We start from the raw sequence: 19609 nt of genomic DNA on the forward strand, positions 1-19609 counted from the left end.
ATTTTCCATTCCCTCCAAAAAGTTTATCAAACAGTCTCTTGTTCCACCACTCCAATAAATTTTTATGTTCCCCAAATCCACAGACGACAGGACACTGGCAGAGAGACAATACAACTCTAAAGAAAACTTGAAGAAACCATGACAATAACTGAAGGGCGATACCCCCAAACCATTTCTCCTCTTCAACCACAGTAACTACAGAAACATTGGCTCCACAGGAAAGTTAATGCTTACTATGATTATTTGCAATTACCAATTGAAAAGATCATTTTTTGGAATGATAAATTAGTGCCCACGGATAACTTAGCTCTTTGCATTCCACATAGGAAGGCTAAATATTTCAGAGGTGAATACAGCTCTGTTTGAAAACAGAATAAAACCAACAAAGAATTACATTTTCACAGAAAATAGCATAGATACAATGAACTTAAATATCTTCTCTTTTACAAGTGGCCACCTTTCCAGCTCCGTTGGCACTCAACAAGAAGTCTACAAGACTATTCACAAAGTACAAAACAGCAGGTTTCATTTGAGGCATGTAAATGGTAACAACCCTGCAAGTACAGTAGATCCCAAGAGTTTGAGTTCCTTGCATAACTTGGAGTCCGGAAAATCATGGACCATCTTCAGAATTTTGTTGAAACTACAGAATGATCTTACAGGAATTATCATACATAAAAAGCCACAACTTCAGAATTTTGAAGGAACAAAATAAGGGTTTATATTTTCTGTTTGTATAACTCAGAAAAATACTTTCAGTGTATTTATTTGAGGGTATGGACATCTCCCAAAATGATCAGTGGCTTTTGCTGATTGTAGTGATTAGAAAACGGCAATAGCAGCCCAGATTCTAAACTCTAAGGACTCAGGCTGAAATGAAGAAATCTGGCATGCAGTAACACTATACAGCTTAGAGCTTTTATTTTAAAACTGATGTCTTACCAAATACAGCCATCTGTGTTCCCTCTGGGAAAGGTTCTACCGTTCTGTTTCCATTGACATGATGTTTATCTAGAAGGGGGAAAAAAAAAAAGTCAAAATGTAATAGAATATATGCTTTGAATAAATCAATTGGGTTTGTTGTTTTTTTTCCTTACAGTTCTATTGAAACCTGAAGTCTGATTTCTGAAAGCTGACCTGTACAGTTCACTAATATCTGGAACCTCACTCTCTCTGAGTCTGTTTTTCAAATACTGTCTACAAGTTCAAGGATATACAGCAGAGATTTATTTCAGTTTAGACACTGTTAAGATACTGTTAAGACAAGTCAGCTGCTACTAATGTGACACACACATACAGAGCAATATACAGTAGCAATCGCTGTCAAAAGTGGAGTACTCTTGAAAGCCACCTCCTCATGCAAGCAGAAAAAAGAGGGAAATCACAGCTCTCCTTTGCTGCTAGGACATGTTGGTGCTCAGCTGTCAGCTTTTTTACATGACCAAGCATGAACTCTGTGTATTTTCTGCACTAGTGGGGTAGGTTGACCTTGACTGGCCGCCAGGCGCCTACCCAGCTGCTCTCTCACTCCCCCCCATTAAGAGGTCGGGAGGAGAAAGCAAGATGGAAAAGCTCATGGGTCAACATAATATTCAGGGAGATTCCTTACCAATTACCATCACGGGCAGCCCAGACTTGACTCGGGGAAAATTAATTTAATTTATTGCCAATTAAACTGTGACTGGACAGTGAGAAACAAAGACAGATTCAAACACCACCTTCCCCCAACCTCCCCTTTTCCCCAGCTCGACTTCACTTGATTCCTGACTCTGACCTTCAGGCTCACAGGGCTGTTTCTCACAGGTTTTCCCTCACTCCTCACTGCCACACCACATTTTCCCCTTTCTTACATATATTTTGCCAGGGCCGCCACCAGCATCGCTGGCAGGCTCAGCTGTGTCCTGTGGTGCGGCTACTGCCGAGCCAGCTGTGTCCAGCACTGGGCAGCCCCTGTCTCTTCCTCAACAGAGGCCACCCCTGCAACCCTCCCCCTACCCAAACCTGGACATTTACACCCAATACAACCAGCAATCCGGTCACTAAAATGAATATTTAGCCAACACACTCTAATGCCACATCCATTCATCACAGACCATACCCAGCTTGCCCTTTACAGCAGGTACACCTCGGACTGTTTTAACACTGCTAAATGCTGCCACCCTTGGAAACCTCTGCAACAGACCAAACGTAACCACTCTCCTGTTAATCAGTGCTTAATCAAGAAGGGGAGAGGAGCACAAAATGTGAAAACAAACCCATCACGCAATTGTCCTCAGTGACTTGGAGCTGGCAGCCCCAGCACCTTCCAGCTCCCACCAGGTCTCTGCAATGGAGATGTTTTTCACACAGGACACTTACTCTACACTACGGACAAACATCTTCCATTTTCTTAGAAAACCTGAGGTATAACACCAATTTTGCAAAAGCAGACCCACTGCTTTCATGGAAACTGAAAAGTTGGTCCATTTGAGGATTACTTTAGCTAAACGGTGCTTTCCTAGCCGGTATGAGTACCCACTCTCAGGTGAAAGAGCATTTTTTTGTACAGAACAGCTGGGGAATCTGGTCTGTGGAAGCAGACAGATACGCCACGCTATCACAAGCTGCGGCTTAAGACTTTAAGTTATATATCCTTGCACAAGTATACAGGAGGACGTAAGACAGAACTCCTACACAAAGCATTTGCATAAAGGCCGAATCAAGGCTGAGACTTTCAATCTTAAGGAACACAAAGAATACAGAAAAGTGCAATATTCTGGCATTGCTGGTGCTCACAGGGATTATTTCTACATAATAAAGTAGCAGAAGCCTGGCTTTACTTCCCCCGTGACAAGATGGCTCCCAGGGGCTAGAAACTGCTCCGTTTCCAAACTAATATATTCTTCACATCCCAATGTACTTCTCTCTCATCCCAATGTATTTTCCTCAGCATAAAGAAAATCTTACTCCTTGTGATCATATAGGCTTATCACTATTGTATAATCAGGGTTGCATATATAACCTGGAAGGGTTGTATTTATAACCTGGAAAAAATCTCTCCAACCTCAAAAAAAAAAAAAATAGAGATCCACAACAAAATACTCCCAGTCCTTTTCACTGGCATTCCCAAGTTCATTTCTTGATCTACTAAAATGCATTGTCAGCAATGGTGGAAAGAAAAAAAATTGCCTGAACTCAAAATACAGGTTTCTGTTCACAAAATAGTTTCTAGGGAGAAAGCCGAGAGGTTTTCTCAGTATGTGCATTATTTTACTTCCTGTAGTACAGAACCTGGTGAGGAATAAACCAGGGCAAATTAAGAACATGGGATTGCCTTGAAAATTCTCTGAAAGCAATATTTTTCATTAGCAGGGAGGCACAGCACAGTACTAATCCCAGCTGGCATCAACCATTTATCAACAGTCAATGAGAAGGGAAAATCAGGGTTATCTGCAGCTGGAGCAAGAGGTGCCATGAAGTCAATTGTTTGCATTTAAGGAGATTGAACACTCTGTGCCACACAAGCCAAGAGAGGGGCTTTAGGAAGGAAATTGTTGGGAGGTTCCAGAGTGGACCAGTGCCATACAAGGTTTTGGGGAAAAAAAACCACCTTGATTGCTATAGCTTGTATTGCTAACATGACCTACAGACATCTGAAATGAACAGTCAGAAAAATTATGAAACATCATGCAAGATCAAATAAACTAAGCCTGCCTCAGTCCTGATAGCTGCCTTCATTTAAGGAGTGAATGACATATACGATATATGAAGTAGTTATCATTCCAAATGGTGAGGCTTTCAATATATTAAAATTAAACTTTTAGAGGTGAGATGGGCTTGAATTAAAGTAATATTTTCAGAGTTCTCAAGTTCTCTTCCAATGCCTTCATACTTTTGTTTCAAAGATCTTACCCAGATAAAATAATACATCTTCTCATTATTCATACTTTGTCTTACAGTTTTCCCAGTATTCCCTGCCTAGATGCACTAAACAGTAAAAAAAACCCCAAATTCAAAAGGACGCTCACAAAACACAGACACAACTTTGGAAAGAAAGTAACAACACATGAGCATAAAGAGCCTCTCAACAAGTACACTATTCACAGAACACTGCAGTTTGGGGCTTTTCACTGAACAGTTTTTCCTGTGAAAACATAAGCTTTAGTTCTCACCTATAAATCGGATGGAGTAGCTCCAGAAAATTGGAAATACTTTGGCCCCATGGAACTGGAAAAAAAATTAGAAGGGCTTTCCCTGTAACTTGGCAACAGAAAGAATATCGCCATTCCAGAGACAAGGGCTTACAATAAGTAAGATAAAAACCATTGTTACAGAAACACAGAAAGATTATCAGTGAACACTGAACTGGCTGGAAGAAGTTAACTTCATCTTCCTAGTGGTGAAAACAAAACATTTCACTCTAATGCTGTCAGTGTTTACAGGGTTAATCCCTCAGTGGACTACAACAGCATTCAGGCTCTTGGAAAAGTAGAACTGGGAGGACATGGATGTCTTCATGTCATTTTCTTGATCTTCTTGACCCTCAGCATTTCAACAGAAAGCCAACTGGTAAGGAATAAATTTTTATTTCTCTTTTATTTGATATTCGAGCTGTCAGCATTTTAATGAACTTAAACTCACAACTAAACAATGGAAGACTTCTTCCCAAAACTGCCAAATGCTGCTCCACCCTCAACTGCAAAGGCTCTCCACCATTTTTCAAACTAAGCCTGAGAGATACCTGCAACATACTTTGCTCCCTGCTGAACAGAAGTAGCATGCCCTGAAAGCAATACATATCCTGGAGGTCCTGACATTCAACTTCAGCTTCAGGCAAAGTCTGTTTTAGACAGATGCAGCGTCTGGCCCGCTCTCCTTAGATTCTCAGGGTTTTTATAGAAATAATCCTTCACAGTCCCTCTGTATCTGTGAAACAGCATACTATTTGGAAAGATAATCAAAATTGCTAAACAGGTCCTCGGTATTTCTTTGGCACTATTCAGTGTTTGCAGCCTATCATTCCATATAGTCCTAGCACAGTTAATTTATAACATAGTCCTACAATTGCCCATTGCTAAAGATTCACTAACTTCAAGTAAAGTTCTGTCCACACATGGATCAGGCATTATCTGTACTAGTACACTTAAAATAAACAAGTCCTATCTAGAAACTATTTGAGAAAAGTGTTAATTAGCCCAGCTGAAAACATGTTAGAGCCTATCCTAGCAATTTACCAGCGTGGACAATGACGTTCCAGTGCCTGGACCTGTTTGCTGGCACATTTTAATTTATTAATATACACTTGCTTTATCTTCTCAGTTCCATGTATGTCAATTGTATCATTAGATAGATAATAGATTAATTTAACAATGAAAGATGTTCAAATGAGAAAGTTTTATAAAAAACCTTTCCTTTCAAACCAGCTTGACTTAGGTTCCAAACAGATTTACTTTTCTGCTATAAGCCCAGAGGAAATTTAAAGCTCAGCTAAATAAAAGCGCACTGCTGTTATGTTAGATTCCTAATCAAGTTGTTGCCACAAAATTTATACCACTTATCAGACCTTTAACAGAACTGAACTTCCAACTATTGGAGGCTGAAGTCAGTGCTGCTTTCTTAAATATGCCAAATTAAAAGCACTGGTCCAATGCAGAGCAGCCAGTCACTCATAGGCAAAATCCTCTCTCCCAGTAGTACAGACAAAATGGAAGTTATACCAAGAATTAAATCAGCAGTGCAGAAAGGCTAGGCAAGGCATTTTGCATAACTGAAGATATCCAAGAGGAACTCTGCGTTAAGATTCACACAGTCATTAATGAACATGAGTTCTCTGTTTGCGGGCGCAAATGAAGGTGCTTAAAAAGATTTGACTTTCAGAGAATGCTGATCCAGCATTGAGTGAAAATCAGAAATTTTCTGGTCTCAAAATATTCAATCTCAAGCAATCATAGTAAAGATTTGAGAACATTTATTTTTTATTAGCAAGAGATCCATATGGTCTTCATAGTTATCTTTTGATTTTTAAACCATTAGGGACTATCTAGACTACATATCCAAACTTGTTTTATCAGTGCAGCCAGAAAGTTATTATTTTTAAATGAAAAATGAGATTCTTACATAATCAAATTAATCCAGGAGCAGGGGTCATATTTACACACAAGGACTGTTAATTTTCCATGGTAAGTGCGGCCAGGAATTGAATTGAAAATAGCTGATTAAGCAATTACCAGGTGCCTCCTCCACATCCTACAAGCACAAACATGATGGTAGACTGGGAGAAGAGGAGGAAAAGGGATAAGCAGTGATGGAGCAAGGGAGGAACTCCTGAAAGCAAACCAGCTTCTGCTCTAAAACCTCCTTTCCCCTTTCTGTTGTGCCTTGACTCCTTTTGCTGCGTTTTCCATCACACCACCATGGTGGAGGTCTTTCCTCTTTTAGCTATACCAAACGCTCACTCAGCTGTTGATGTGGCAGCCAGATCACCAAGAGGCTGGAAATTCTGGACCAGTAACAGAGAAAGCAGGTCAGTAGATATAAGAATTGTGTAAAACAGTTATAAAAATAACTCGGTGGTTATTATTTCCAAAAGTGGCACTTAAGTCATAATACATAGAAGAGTTGCAGGATAGGCACCAACGAAACATAAAAGCACTGCTCACTTTGCAGAGTGGTAGCTGTGCATGTCATGTCCATGTAATATTTAGCATAGTTGTCATATTCATTTTAGACAAAAGTTTGGATGCAATAAAGGGGCATAAAACTTAAGGGCCAGGCCTGTGTGAAAAAGACTGCTTTCATCTAAATAAAGACGGGTGAAGAAAAATGTTCAGCATTGAATAAGCAAGTTATTTTAATGCTTCCTGAATTTCGGATGTGAGAGGAGTATGTCATCCACGGCACAATTCCACCTCTCTAAAGCAAAGTAATGAACTGTAGGATGACAGACACCCTTTGAAAACTCGTAAAACGGAGACAGACTGATGGCATTTCACTGTAGCCTACAGCTGCTAAGTTCTTTTATTTAAAAATTCATTGAATACCCAAGTTTAACTTCAGTGTCAGAGTTTGTACACTCCAGAAAGACCACAGTGAAATGAATGCTACAAGGAGAAGCCATCAGATTCATTGCTGCTGTGATGGCTGAGGAAGTTTTACTGCCTTAGGAGAAGACAGAATTATCAGCAGTCTGAAAACTGATGTAACAACAAATCTAACCCGTAGCACAAGACAAGTGAAGTGCTTTGTGAGATGTAAGACATTCAAGCTCCTCGTGGCATGATTGCTAACCCACTGCGAGATACATGGGCTATCAGGCCTGATCATCCCCTACTGCTTTTTCATATAACACTTTTTACTGTGGTGCACCATCAATATACAGGACATAATTGAAGGCCAGTGGGTTTCTTTTCTGTCCGGTAAACAAGAAATTACCTAATTTTTATTTCCAGTGAAAGACTACAAGATTTCAAAAAAAATGGTGGAAGTTTGTCAGTGCAGTGTTGCGATTTAAGATGTAATGAATAAAAGGTCTGAAAGGGTCACCAAAGAGAAAGAATAAATACTAAGCTAAAGAAGAATGAGTACTAAAAATAATGAATTCACTGTCCTTGGGTAAAAGTTTAACACGGGCAACACATGAAAACACGGTTCAAAGGAAGCAAAATTAGCCTTACTTACCAATATTTTCCAAACAAATATTTTGTTTTAAATTTCACCATTTAATTTAACCAGTACATGTCAACAGAGAATGAAGTAGATACCTGCTCAGTTTTTCAAATCATCATATCCTGTTATATTGAAGTCTACAGGCAGCACTTAATTTATTAACAGCAAACTAACTCTACTAAAATGTACACTTCCATTAGGCTACATGGCCTGTGGAATTAAAAGACAGTAACAAATGCATTATTCACATTTTCAAGTATAAAACTTACTCCATAACTTTAAAACAGAATTCTATTTCAGTATATTTACATGTCATCTGATGAAAGCTTCACTGCACTTCGCTCATCTGCCTTAGAAAACAGGGATCTGATCTTTATTGTATTTGTGCCTAAAATGAGGCAGCCGAGTAAATCACCTCATTCTGAAAACTTCTGGGCTTCCAGAATCTCTATTAACTTCATGAAAGCCACAACTGGCCAGTACGTTTGAAAAAATGGGACATTCATTTATATACCTAAATACAAACCCTGAAGCCTGACTTTTTAAACCTAAGAAGATTGGGGGTGGGGGGGTTCACTGTACCTTACCCCTGTTAAATCTTTTAACAGTAATTGTTAAAGATATATTTTTTTCAATTACTAAATCTTTTCACAATTGATTCATCCCAATTGAAGTCAACCTGACTAAATTCTGGTTTGAAAGCCTAGCTGTCACAGAGCCAGAATCTTTTTTTTTTTTTTTTTTTTTTGTCCTATCATTCTCAGCAGGCATGGCTGATAGTTTCATCAAAACAGTTACTTGGATGTTTTGTCAGTTATTGCAGGAGTAAGCTTGATAGTTCGTTCAGACAAAAGCATAAATTCCAAATTTTTCACCGTTTACCTATTTCATAACTTGGAAGACATTTCCTTAAAAAAAACAGTTTAGCTTTCTAATATGGTATGTGATGTGTATGCCAGGAGGAGTTACACATGCACTGTGTACCAAATTATGTCATATATGAGGATTTTATAAACTGTACAAAGACAGGATTGTTGCAGTCATTAATACTGAACCAGACAGATCCTTACTTCTTTAGCCAGAGGGGAAATCTTGCATCTTATTTCTCTCTGTCCCCCCTCCCAAGATCTCCTGGATATCAGAAAATGCTTTTGCAATGCTTTCAGAATGATCTGGAAAGGACAGAGGGGAAGTCAGTGGCTGTTAAAGGGAAAGCTTGTAGGTAGTGCTGCTGGAGGAACAGGAATTACCTACCAAATGCCCCTACTTCCAACCTAACCTGTCTAAAACCAACCATTCATCCTTGTCCCTGAAGGTGGAGCCTCTCGTCATCGTTTTGGGGATTTCAAAAATCTACTCAATGAGAAAAATCCATGAAAGCATAGCTTCACCAGGGGCATGCTCTTAGAGGACTGAGGAGAGGCACAAGAGGGAGAGGGCTGCTCCACTTCAGGCCCCTGTGGAGCTAACAGTGGTATCAGATGTGGAATTTATGGCAGAATTTCATCCATAAATTCTTCATAGCTGGTGATGAAATAGAAGCTCTTCTTTATTTTCAGGTCTAGTTCAATGAGCAGAACTGTCAGTTCTGCAAGCTCCTGTGTAATAAGAAAATCTAATGTCTTATCAGATGAAACCCGAAATGTTATGTTTTAAATCACTTTGTCTCCGAAAGGATATTTTCAGCATAGGGACACTACTGTCCAAACCCAGTCATTTATGTTTCCAACTCTGACATGTCATTTCGGTTCTCAGCATTGGCAGGGAGATGGCGTACATGATCTACTGGGTTTCTTTCACCTCTCAATTCTCTAGTTCTGTCCTCTGTCAGTCAGTGGAGATCAGCTGTCAATTCATTACCAATTAAAAAGAGAGGTCAGCGATGTAATGGTAATTCACTGCCTACAACTATTTGTAGTATTGTGCTATTGCTGTCACATGGTAGTTCCCAGCTATTATTTAAAAAGCTTGATATCATTCAGTGGAAAATATTAATTACAAATTTCGTTGAAAAATAAATAACTTAGCTTATTAAAATAGGTCAGGAAAGGAAGAGTGGTAGCTGAAAACAGTTTTGAAATGTATTCTGGAGATGATGTCTCACAAAGTGACACACTGTGTTCTGCTGCATCCATTCTATCAAACAGATTATTACACAGAAACTGATTGATGCTACAAAATGTGATGCATCCTAGCACAGTGTGTCAGTTCAAACTCCAAAACACATGGACTACTCAAAAAACATAGGTTCTATTTAATGAACAAAGGTGAGATTATTGCACACTGATTTGTTCTGCAGTTCTTACTGGGAAATGTACCAACAGGAATGACATGAAAATAATTTTTTTAAAAGGAAAATGAATTCATTTCCTAGAAGAGCACAGTGGAGATGCAGAGGAAGAAAAACAGTGATCTTGAAATTTCCAGTCTACCGGGGTTTGCAGATTAGTGGCTGAACAGCTGTGCCTGTAGCTGTATGACTGTGCTAATAGGAAGCAGTATGTCACACAGCTATGGACCACAAGGGAAGCAGGCTGCACAGTGTGAGAGGTATGTGTGAAAGATGGGCTGCAAGGTCAGAGGAGACCATGTGTGCGATGGGGAAGATAGGCTATAGGAGCATGTGCAGGGCAAAGGGAAAAGCCAGCTGTAGGGCTCTGCGTAAGACCAGAGAGAGAGCAGACGTACATACAGGGTGTGGGGTAGTGGGTACATGGCAGCTGGGACAGAGGATGATGGGGGGTGAGAGGAAAATATGAGGATCGGGTGTGTATTTGAGGTATGACCAGGGGAAAGTATCCTAGAAACTAGAATCACAGACTTACTGCTTTCAAGAAGACAAAGCCATGCACCATTGAGCGGCTGTGGGAACTGAGGGTGTTCAGCCTGGAGAAAAGGAGGCTCAGGGAGGGCCTTCTCAATCTCTACAACTGACAGGAGGCTGTAGCCGACGGGGTCAGTGTCTTCGCCCAAGTAACAAGTGACAGGACAAGAGGAAATGGCCTCAAGTTGCACCAGGGGAGGTTTAGGTTGGAGATTAGGGGAAATATCTTCACCAAAAGGGTGGTCAAGCACTGGGACATGGTGGTCAAGCACTGGCACAGGCTGCCCAGGGAGATGGTGGAGTCACCATCCCTGGAGGGATTTAAAAGATGTGTAGATGTGGTCCTTAGGGACATGGGTTAGTGGTGGGCTTGGCACTGCTGGGTTAACTCGATGATCTTAAAGGTCTTTTCCAACCTAAACAATGCTATGATTATGATTATATGACTTTCCCACACAGAAAGTACATGAGACCTAGCTAAACAAGACCACTCACATCCTACAGTATCCACATGTGCTGCTTGATGCCTTTTCTGATTCTGTACGACAGGTCTTTAACTTTTGAGTTTTGGGATAGATACGATATGGTTGAATTAAATATGCTTAAATTGGGATTCATGCCACTTGGCTTTAGTCATCTACAATGGATATCTGCATCTGAGTATTCAGCCTTGGATCCTTCTGTATTCCGGAAAGAACCAGACACTTCTGTGGTGATTCATCTGACATATTTTGTATGTTTTCTTCAGGACAAAATGAGTCATATGTAAAAATGTCAGTTTCTGAGAACTGATTATAAGGAAACTAGTGACAGACTCTGATGAATTCCACCTATATCACCTGCAGTAATATAACTGAGATTAACGATCTACTCAGTGGGAGGATTATATATGCCTTTGTGTATATACATATTTATTAAAATATGGCCTTGACACCAATGGAGATTATAGGTTATGAACGAGGACAAACGTTAACAGTAAAATATATGATCAAAATAGCAAAGGAAACAGTAGCAGATGAAAATCACGACACCAACCTAAACAAATCTATGATTCTGAGTCTGTAACAATCGTATCTACAAGGGTTGCTAGAAGGCAGCCTATCTCACAGGCTTTTTTGTTGCTGTACTGCAGTAATAGACCTCTAATCAATACAGTGTCCACCGCGTTCAGACAGGTAACACTGATGGAAACATCGTAGGTACACACAGTAGTCAACTCTTGTGGTATCTGGGGGACTGTCACATCATTTCACTTCCCAAAAGCCAAACTCATGGAGTTATGACATAACATAGAAATCTTAGTTTTCATTTTTAAAACCTATGCTTTTTAACCTGCCTGTTAGGAGATTAAAAAACGGAGAGCACCTAGATTCAAAAATCAAAAATGAAACAAGAAACACAAATATAACTTCTCCTTCTAAAAAGACAGGCAATGTTCAAATGGTCAAGATTTTACTTTCCTGATACCTCTACAATGGCTCCACTGTCTACATGTACATATACATATTTTCTTTAGATTCTCATTATCTCCCAGCTTTATCTCTAAAATATGCTTTCCTTGAGACCTAATAAAGGCTTTCTAGAGCACTAAAATTGCCTAAAAATATTGCTGCAAAGAACACTGTTCTAGTCCATCAGTTCACAACGTCACTCTCCTCTTCAAACTGCTTCTCTATTGCACCAAGCAGAAGTTACTTGTTTGCTTTCACGGCCCTCCTGACCAAGACCATGCTGCCATCTTTCCAAGATGATCTTTCCAAGACCAAGACCAAGACCAAGACCAAGACCAAGACCAAGACCAAGACCAAGACCAAGACCATCTTTCATGAACAAGCTGAATGTCATGTTCCTCTAATCACTCTGAGAAGCCAGCCATAACTCTTGATGCTTCTTTACAAGTTTCCTCATCATTTCTATGGTACTTCCCTTCATAGCTGGGAGATCTCCATCAACAAAACCACAGCTACCTCCTTATCTCCTTCCTTAAGCTTCTTCTAGTTACAGAAATGCACATGAAAAAGCTGACACTAGTTTAAAGTTTGCTTGTATGTAAGAGATAGCCAGGTTGCCAGTATACTGACCTACAGAGATTTCAGCTGTCAGTTCTGCATCATTGTCTGGTAATCCAAAATAAAATGATAAAAATAGTGTTGCATTTACTAAGTGGGACCCAACGCATAGCTGTTAAATAATTTGGATTGGTAATTATCCCTTTCTGCACAAGAACAGGTCAACATTTGAGAAAATAATAGCAGCACACCATCATTTTTTTACTTCCTGTAATGATCAGCAATGTACTGAATGCATAGAAAAAGGTCTAAACCTGGAGAAGAGCACGGCATTGAGTTATCCACCAAACACAAACAATCCATTATTGCCTTTCGGGCAGTGCCAGTAGCACCTGGTCGTTAGTCTAGGAATTTAATGAAGCTGATAAAATACAACTGGACTTTATTTCAGAATTAAGAGACAACGCCTTTCAAAATCCGGCTTGAAACCCTTATCTATACCAATCTGGGTAAGACTATAATCAGATAGGCTGGAAAAACAAGAGATCCAAACAAAGGACGATGACAAACACAGTGTAACCAAGTTGGGAGGAGATGTCCAGTGGGGTGTGGCAAGAAGGATTGCTAAGCCTGGGTTTATTTAGCAGCTTTATTAATGATCTCAAAGAAGGGGTGAAAAGCACATGAATAAAACATGTACTGGATACTCAACTGGGACATCATGTGTACACCATGAAAAATGAAAACTAGCACAAAGCTCTAGGCAGAAATTCTGCAATGAAGCACAGAGAGCCACAAAGGAGCTCCAGGAATACTACGGTTTTCTTATAAATGGGAGAAGAGTTTGTGCCCTAATCTTTCTTGAGGAAAAAAAGGGGGGAAACTGTCTAAAAGGGCAGAGACCATGGCCCATGAGGGAAGGACAGAAGACTCATGGGAGAAATAAATTATTATAATGGCCAGACTGGGCATCCATGTTCCCTCAGCTTCTTTTCTAGAGACTGCTGATGGGGATATAACCTCTGTTGGTATGCCTCCTGGCACTGTCTGGCTCACCTGCAGCGCTGCATCCAGCTCTGGGACCTCCAACATAAGGACACGGGCCTGTTGGAGCTGGTCCAGAGGAGGCCACAAAGATAATCAGAGCACTGGAGCAGCTCTGCTGTGGGGACAGGCTGGGAGAGCTGGGGTGGCTCAGCCTGGGGAGGAGAAGGCTGCGGGGAGACCTTAGAGCACCTGCCAGCGCCTAAAGGGGCCGGCAAGAAAGCTGGGGAGGGGCTTTGGGCAAGGGCAGGTGGCGATGGCACACGGGGGAATGGCTTTACATGAGAGAGGGGAGATGGAGATGAGAGATGAGGAAGAAATTCTTCCCTGTGAGGGCGGCGAGGCGCTGGCCCAGGCTGCCCAGAGCAGCTGTGGGTGCCCCATCCCTGGCAGGGCTCAAGGCCAGGCTGGACGGGGCTGGGGGCAGCCTGGGCTGGGGGGAGGGGTCCCTGCCCGTGGCGGGGGGGTGGGACTGGGTTGTCTTTAAGGTCCCTTCCCACCCAAACCATTCTGTGGTTCTGTGATAACATCTTGCTTGTGAACCAGCAATGTAAATGCTAAATTCTAGGCTAGCCCATGCAAAGAAAAGCTAGGTACAGTAAACAGCACAGACCTAATGATAAAATCCCCCAACTTGCTTTTAAGAAGGTTACTTTTTTATCATTTCCTTTTACACATTAATATTTACATAAATAGCCTTCTAAATGTGACTTTTGATTTAGGATGCTCAGTTTCTGAGGGCTCAGCATGAGAGCAGTTAAGGCTTGTGCCAATTGATACTGGGTATCTTAACACTGACGAGCTATTATTGATTTTTTATGTTCATAGCTTCTCAAAATTAGACTCAAGATAATTTTTGCTGTACATTCACATACATGTTCAAAGTGGGAAAATCCCTTTGAAATTCATGGCTGGCCATGAATTTGGAGATAAATAGTAGAGCAGTGGCTTTTCAAGTCTTTAATTACGTACACAGAGATATAACTCACAACTTTTTTTTCCTGTGGAGGGACTCACAGAGAAACACTGCCTCTCCACTGCAGACTTCTATGACTAATATTACAATATTTTAATACTGCACTAAAACATGCTGTTCAAGCTGATAAGATCAGTCTACATGCAACTTCTTTGTTTTTTCTGAAATACAATATGGAAAAAAGCTTGACTTAGGAAAGGTTCCTCTCACCCAAAGCACCTGGACAGATGGGAATATATATGTAGTATTAAGCAGTTCATTTGCTTTTAGGCATTCACATACAGAAGAGATTAATCTTAACCTACAGGTGACTTTTTCCCCAATTAGTATGAAGGATTCTACAGTGGTTCGCTCAGATAAAGGTATCTGTTTAGATATCGAATTAATTCCAACTGTCTGTTTTTGTTCACTTGGAGAAGCAATACCAAAGAAGAGCCACTCATACTTTTCTCCATCAACTCATTTGATACTTTGTACCTTTAGGGGGATTGATTCTTCCTTGCACAAATGTCCTGGTTTATACCAGCTTTCTATTTGTTCTCCATGAAAAACGGAAAAAATAACTTTGAAGATCCAAGCCAGTGAACAACCAGGCCTATTGTCATTTTCATACCCACAAAAAATCTAACCAACATACTAAAACTTTACAACAACCATCCCAGAAAGGTATTCTTATGTATATCATACCAATAACACAATGACAGGTTAAAGGACTGCACAACATCTCTGGTAAAACATGCCTTGATTCCCAGTCCCCTATAGCGAAGAGTTTGTCCAACTCCCTCTCCAGCTACTTGGAAAACAGTGTTTATTGGCCTAATAGAACCCAACGGAGGCACTTCAACAGTCACTCTATTAATGAGTTAACATCACTCAGTCACCTGCAATTTAATTTTTCGAAGGCCCTGAGATTTTAATTTGAGTAATACTTCTATTAATTACAATGTCTAATAACAATGTCTAATTCAGACATCTGTTAAAAGTATGTAATGTTAATTTATTGGAAAATCTCCAGCAGTGCTCAATTAAAATGTTCCCCAGTTAAGTTAATGCACATGATTTGTAATGAATAGCAAAAATAGATACTGTTAATAAAAATAATAGCAAATTAAAACCAATAAAACCTCGAGTTTAAGCTTGACAAAATTAAAGACACAGAAATTTTCATTAGGTGGTAGAGTGCGGATTTTTGAGAAGAGGATCTCCTCGCACCCGTTCAGGAGCCTATCTTGCAGAGCACTGCTCTAAATTAGCACCTACAGGAAGCATTTCTGGCACAAAACACTGCAGGAATAGTATCAATCCTTACTTACTACATTTTTCTTGCTTTAATTTCAGATTTCCCTCACAAGATAGTTTTACCACTGCTTAAATATGTAGGCTTACTCAGAGGCCTATAGTTGGCAGGGTGGGTTTTGATATTTTTGAACAATTACGCCGCTTTGCAGCATATCTGCAGTCCTGCGAATTAAATTGATAGGTGAAACAAACAGCGTTTTTTCTCATCTGAACACTGCCATCGCATTATCATTTCTGTGCCTGACTGCACGTCTCCACCACGCCATTAATCTGTTTTTAAAAACGGATCTACACGAAACCATGGAAATGAGGTACAGCACCGTTTTAGCGAAGCATTACAATACACTGCAGCCCCTTAAAGCACAACTGACATTTCTTTTTGCCTTGTGAAGATGTCAGTAGCTTTGAGCAAGAAGCAGCATGCAGCCTGTGATAGAGTATCTCCCTCGCACACACTCCCCCTCGATGGCAGATTATCTGCCTGGAGGTTGCATGAGGCTCCAGTCAGCTGTCAGTCAGCAGATGAGCAGGAATGGTCCAGTGCCTCTCCCCGCCGCCCACTGACAGTGATAAATGACCAGACCCAACGCTCAGCCGAGCCTGACGGGCCCAGGGCTCCCCTTGCAATCTGCTCCGGGTGAACGTCAGCCTTTTCCTGGTCATACACCCCTGTCGGCACAGAAAGGGCGGGATGAGAGAGCGCCAAGGTTAGGCCAAGTGGCTTTTCTTTTTCAAAAAAAAGGGAATTGTGACTTTACTACTTGAAGAAGCTCATCATCCAATGGCAAAAATAAAGATGTGAACAGTGTTACAAACCTCTGCGCTGGGTGTGCGTGGCCAGGTTTTGGCAGCGGGGGGTACAGGGGTGGCTTCTGTGAGAAGCTGCTGGAAGCTTCCCCCGTGTCCGATGGAGCCGATGCCGGCCGGCTCCAAGATGGAGCCAAGGGCTGACCCACCAGCGATGGTGGGAGCGCCCCTGGGGTAAGGGGAAAAACCCCCTTTGCAGGTGGGACCGGAGAGAGGAGCGAGCACAGGTGGGAGCCGCGGCCCTGCAGCCCCCCAGGCCGGGGCAGGGGGAGGCCGGGGGGCTCCAGGCGCCGCAGCAGAGGCTCCCCCAGCCCGTGGGGAGCCCCCGGCCGGGCAGGCCGTGCCCCCAGCCCGTGGAGCCCCCGGGGGCAGCTCCCCCCCGCAGCCCGGGCAGGACCCCCGGGGCAGGGGGTGCCCGCAGGGGGCTGTGACCCGCGGGCAGCGACGCTGGGCCAGCTCCTGGCAGGGCCCGTGGCCCCGTGGGGAGAGGAGCCCGGGCGGGGGCAGGGCTGGGGACCCCGCGGGGACCCCCCTGGGGCCGGGCAGGGGGTGAGGACCCTCCCCACGGGGGGCAGGAGCCGCAGGGACAGCGGGTGGGGGACCGACCCCAGCCCCTGTTCCTGGTCCCCTGTGCTGCTCGGGGGAAGGAGACAGAGCTGGGAGTGAAGTTAAGCCCGGGAGGGAGGGAGGGGTGGGGAGGGGCGTCTTCAGGTTTGGGTTTGTTTCTCATTATCCCACTCTGAGCTGACCGGTGACACGTTCAGTCAATTCCCCCCAGCGGAGCCCGTGCTGCCCGTGCCGGTACCCGCTGAGGGATCGCTCCCTGCCCTGATCCCGACCCACCAGCCTGCCCTTACACCGCCCCCGGCCCAGCTCAGGGGCAGGGACAGCGCGGCCGTGGTGGCCTTCAGCCAGGGTCAATCCACCACAAGCACCACAAGTAGCACAGTCATCAATTAACTATCTCCTTAAAAGGCTTAAGGCATCTCACTTAAAGCTTCAGTTTACTCAAAGTGCTTGTTCTCTTTAGTGAAACGACATCGTGAAACTGCTTCTTTCATTGTATCTGGAGTGGACGGTGAAGGGATTCTAAAAGACTTTTTAAAAACGAAAGAGGCAGTAGTTACAGCAACTATAAAAATTTGCTATATATTCATCTTGAACAGCTGCTGCAGTTTAAGGCAGATACCCCATTTCTTAGTGACTAGAAATACATCATAAAATATTTCACACTTAATCTTTTGGTTTTTTTACTTTTATCTTAAGGTAAATAAATTAATCCAGGATTCTAGGGTCAAACTATGTTTCTTTACTGAAGCTAGTGACCATCAAGCACCGAACTAGCCACTGACCGCTATGAAATCATATCCACAGTTAAAGAATCCAACATGAATAGATGCTTCACAGTAAACTTCCAGTTCACACTCCGTACCTTCCAAAGCACGTAAGTGACTTAGGATGAGATGCCAGAGGATCTGAAATGAATTAAGAAGCATTTGGCTGTTCAGAAAACCTAAAGCTTACGGCACACAGTTCTCACAGGGTGACCGGGATACACGCTGAACTGTTCGTACCTTTGCTGCAGCCTTGCTTGCCGTCTACACGGCATCGTGACTTTAGTTTCACTGCATCTTTAAACAACTCTGCTTTGAAACCTGGTCTCTTACGAGACTGAAGTTTCATTTTTAAAATGTCTTCAACCACTCACAGGAGTGTCATCGCAAAGCTACACTCAGGCTAAAAAGTGGACTTTACATCTCCAAGAAGCATTAGGTAAGAGCATCTAATATGAAGCCCTTTGTCAGATACTTGTACAAAGAAACTTGTTTGTCGAGTGATTGTCATTAGAGATCTGCTGAGCAGGACTGTGCTCAGAGAAAGTGGATCAGCTGTAAGGAAAGGAAGCAAAGTGGATTTGATTCTGCTGTGCTGACCAGGCTTTATTCACTTCTGAAATCAACCCCAAGAGGATCAGAAGAATTATCCTACATGTAGGCTGTCCAGCATTGACTTTTGAGGGAGATGAAGCCAGGAGAAGGACAAGAGAGTGCCACAAAAAGTCTGTCTCTGAGTGGTGAGATCACCCTCAACACACCAGATGCTTTATTCACAGTAGGTAAGACTTTCATTGACTATATGTGTGCAGTTAGGAGTTACCTGGATTTCTTTACCTGGAAAAAACTGCATTCTGGTAGTGATTTGTAAAGCCTCTCATTGAGAATATCTGCATTTATAGTACTGAATCGCTTTGACAGAGATGATGAGACCCCCTTTCAGGTAATGGAAAGAGCAAAGTGCCTCCTTTTGGGGTCCTCAATCATCTGCCTGGTCTAAAGCATCTCCTTTAAAGGTACTGCATCGCCTAATTTGGGAACCTGAAGTAGACGGACAAACTGTGGCCTTCACTTGTTCTCAAAAGCTTTGCTAATAAGCAGTTATCTACCAAACTTTACTAAAATACCATCTCTACAGTGAAGGCAGCAGCTTTAAAGAGTGAAAACGTGTTTAGTAGCATGTTTGGCAGACTTCACCTGGCCTTTGCGAGCATCGTATGCACCATTAAACAACTACCAAATCTAGAACAATTAGGTATAATTGGTACTGAAAGCTTAGAGGAAATCCAGAGACAGAATAGCAGGGGTCATGTTGCAGGTGCTGTAGCAGAGCTGTGAAGGAAGGAGGCAGAGTGGATGAGGATGGCTGTCAACTGACAAAGCTACAGAAAAAAAAGAGTGCTTGATTAGAAAGGCTATTATACGCGTTAAATACATCACTAGAGTTGTAGAAAAGTTTTAGCAGAGCTTGTTCACCTACATTTAATTATCAGTAACCTAAGCTAATATTAAATATCTCACAGCACCAGAGGAACAGGTTGCTCCTTGAAATACTCAAAGAAAAAGATGAATTCAAGAGGGGAAGATACTGGCTGTGCCTGGGGGGATGTGGGCTGCTCAGAGCACCCTGCCAGCATGGGAAGTGGGAGCACACCCGGTCTGCTCCCTACCA

At 42.2% G+C, this 19609-nt stretch overlaps 1 protein-coding gene across 2 annotated transcripts in view; it reads right to left on the minus strand.

Annotated features, from left to right (window-relative positions):
- MSRA (methionine sulfoxide reductase A) overlaps positions 1–19609 on the minus strand; it is a 292183-nt gene that overhangs the window by 174898 nt on the left and 97676 nt on the right. For both annotated transcript variants that reach the window (XM_080389196.1, XM_080389197.1), the window contains exon 2: positions 943–1011. In XM_080389196.1, coding sequence (XP_080245322.1) covers positions 943–1011 — 69 coding nt within the window. The remainder of the gene's footprint in view (positions 1–942; positions 1012–19609) is intronic.

The sequence above is a fragment of the Falco punctatus genome (assembly GCF_963210335.1).
Source record: "Falco punctatus genome assembly, chromosome: 5".
NCBI classification, from domain to species: domain Eukaryota; kingdom Metazoa; phylum Chordata; class Aves; order Falconiformes; family Falconidae; genus Falco; species Falco punctatus.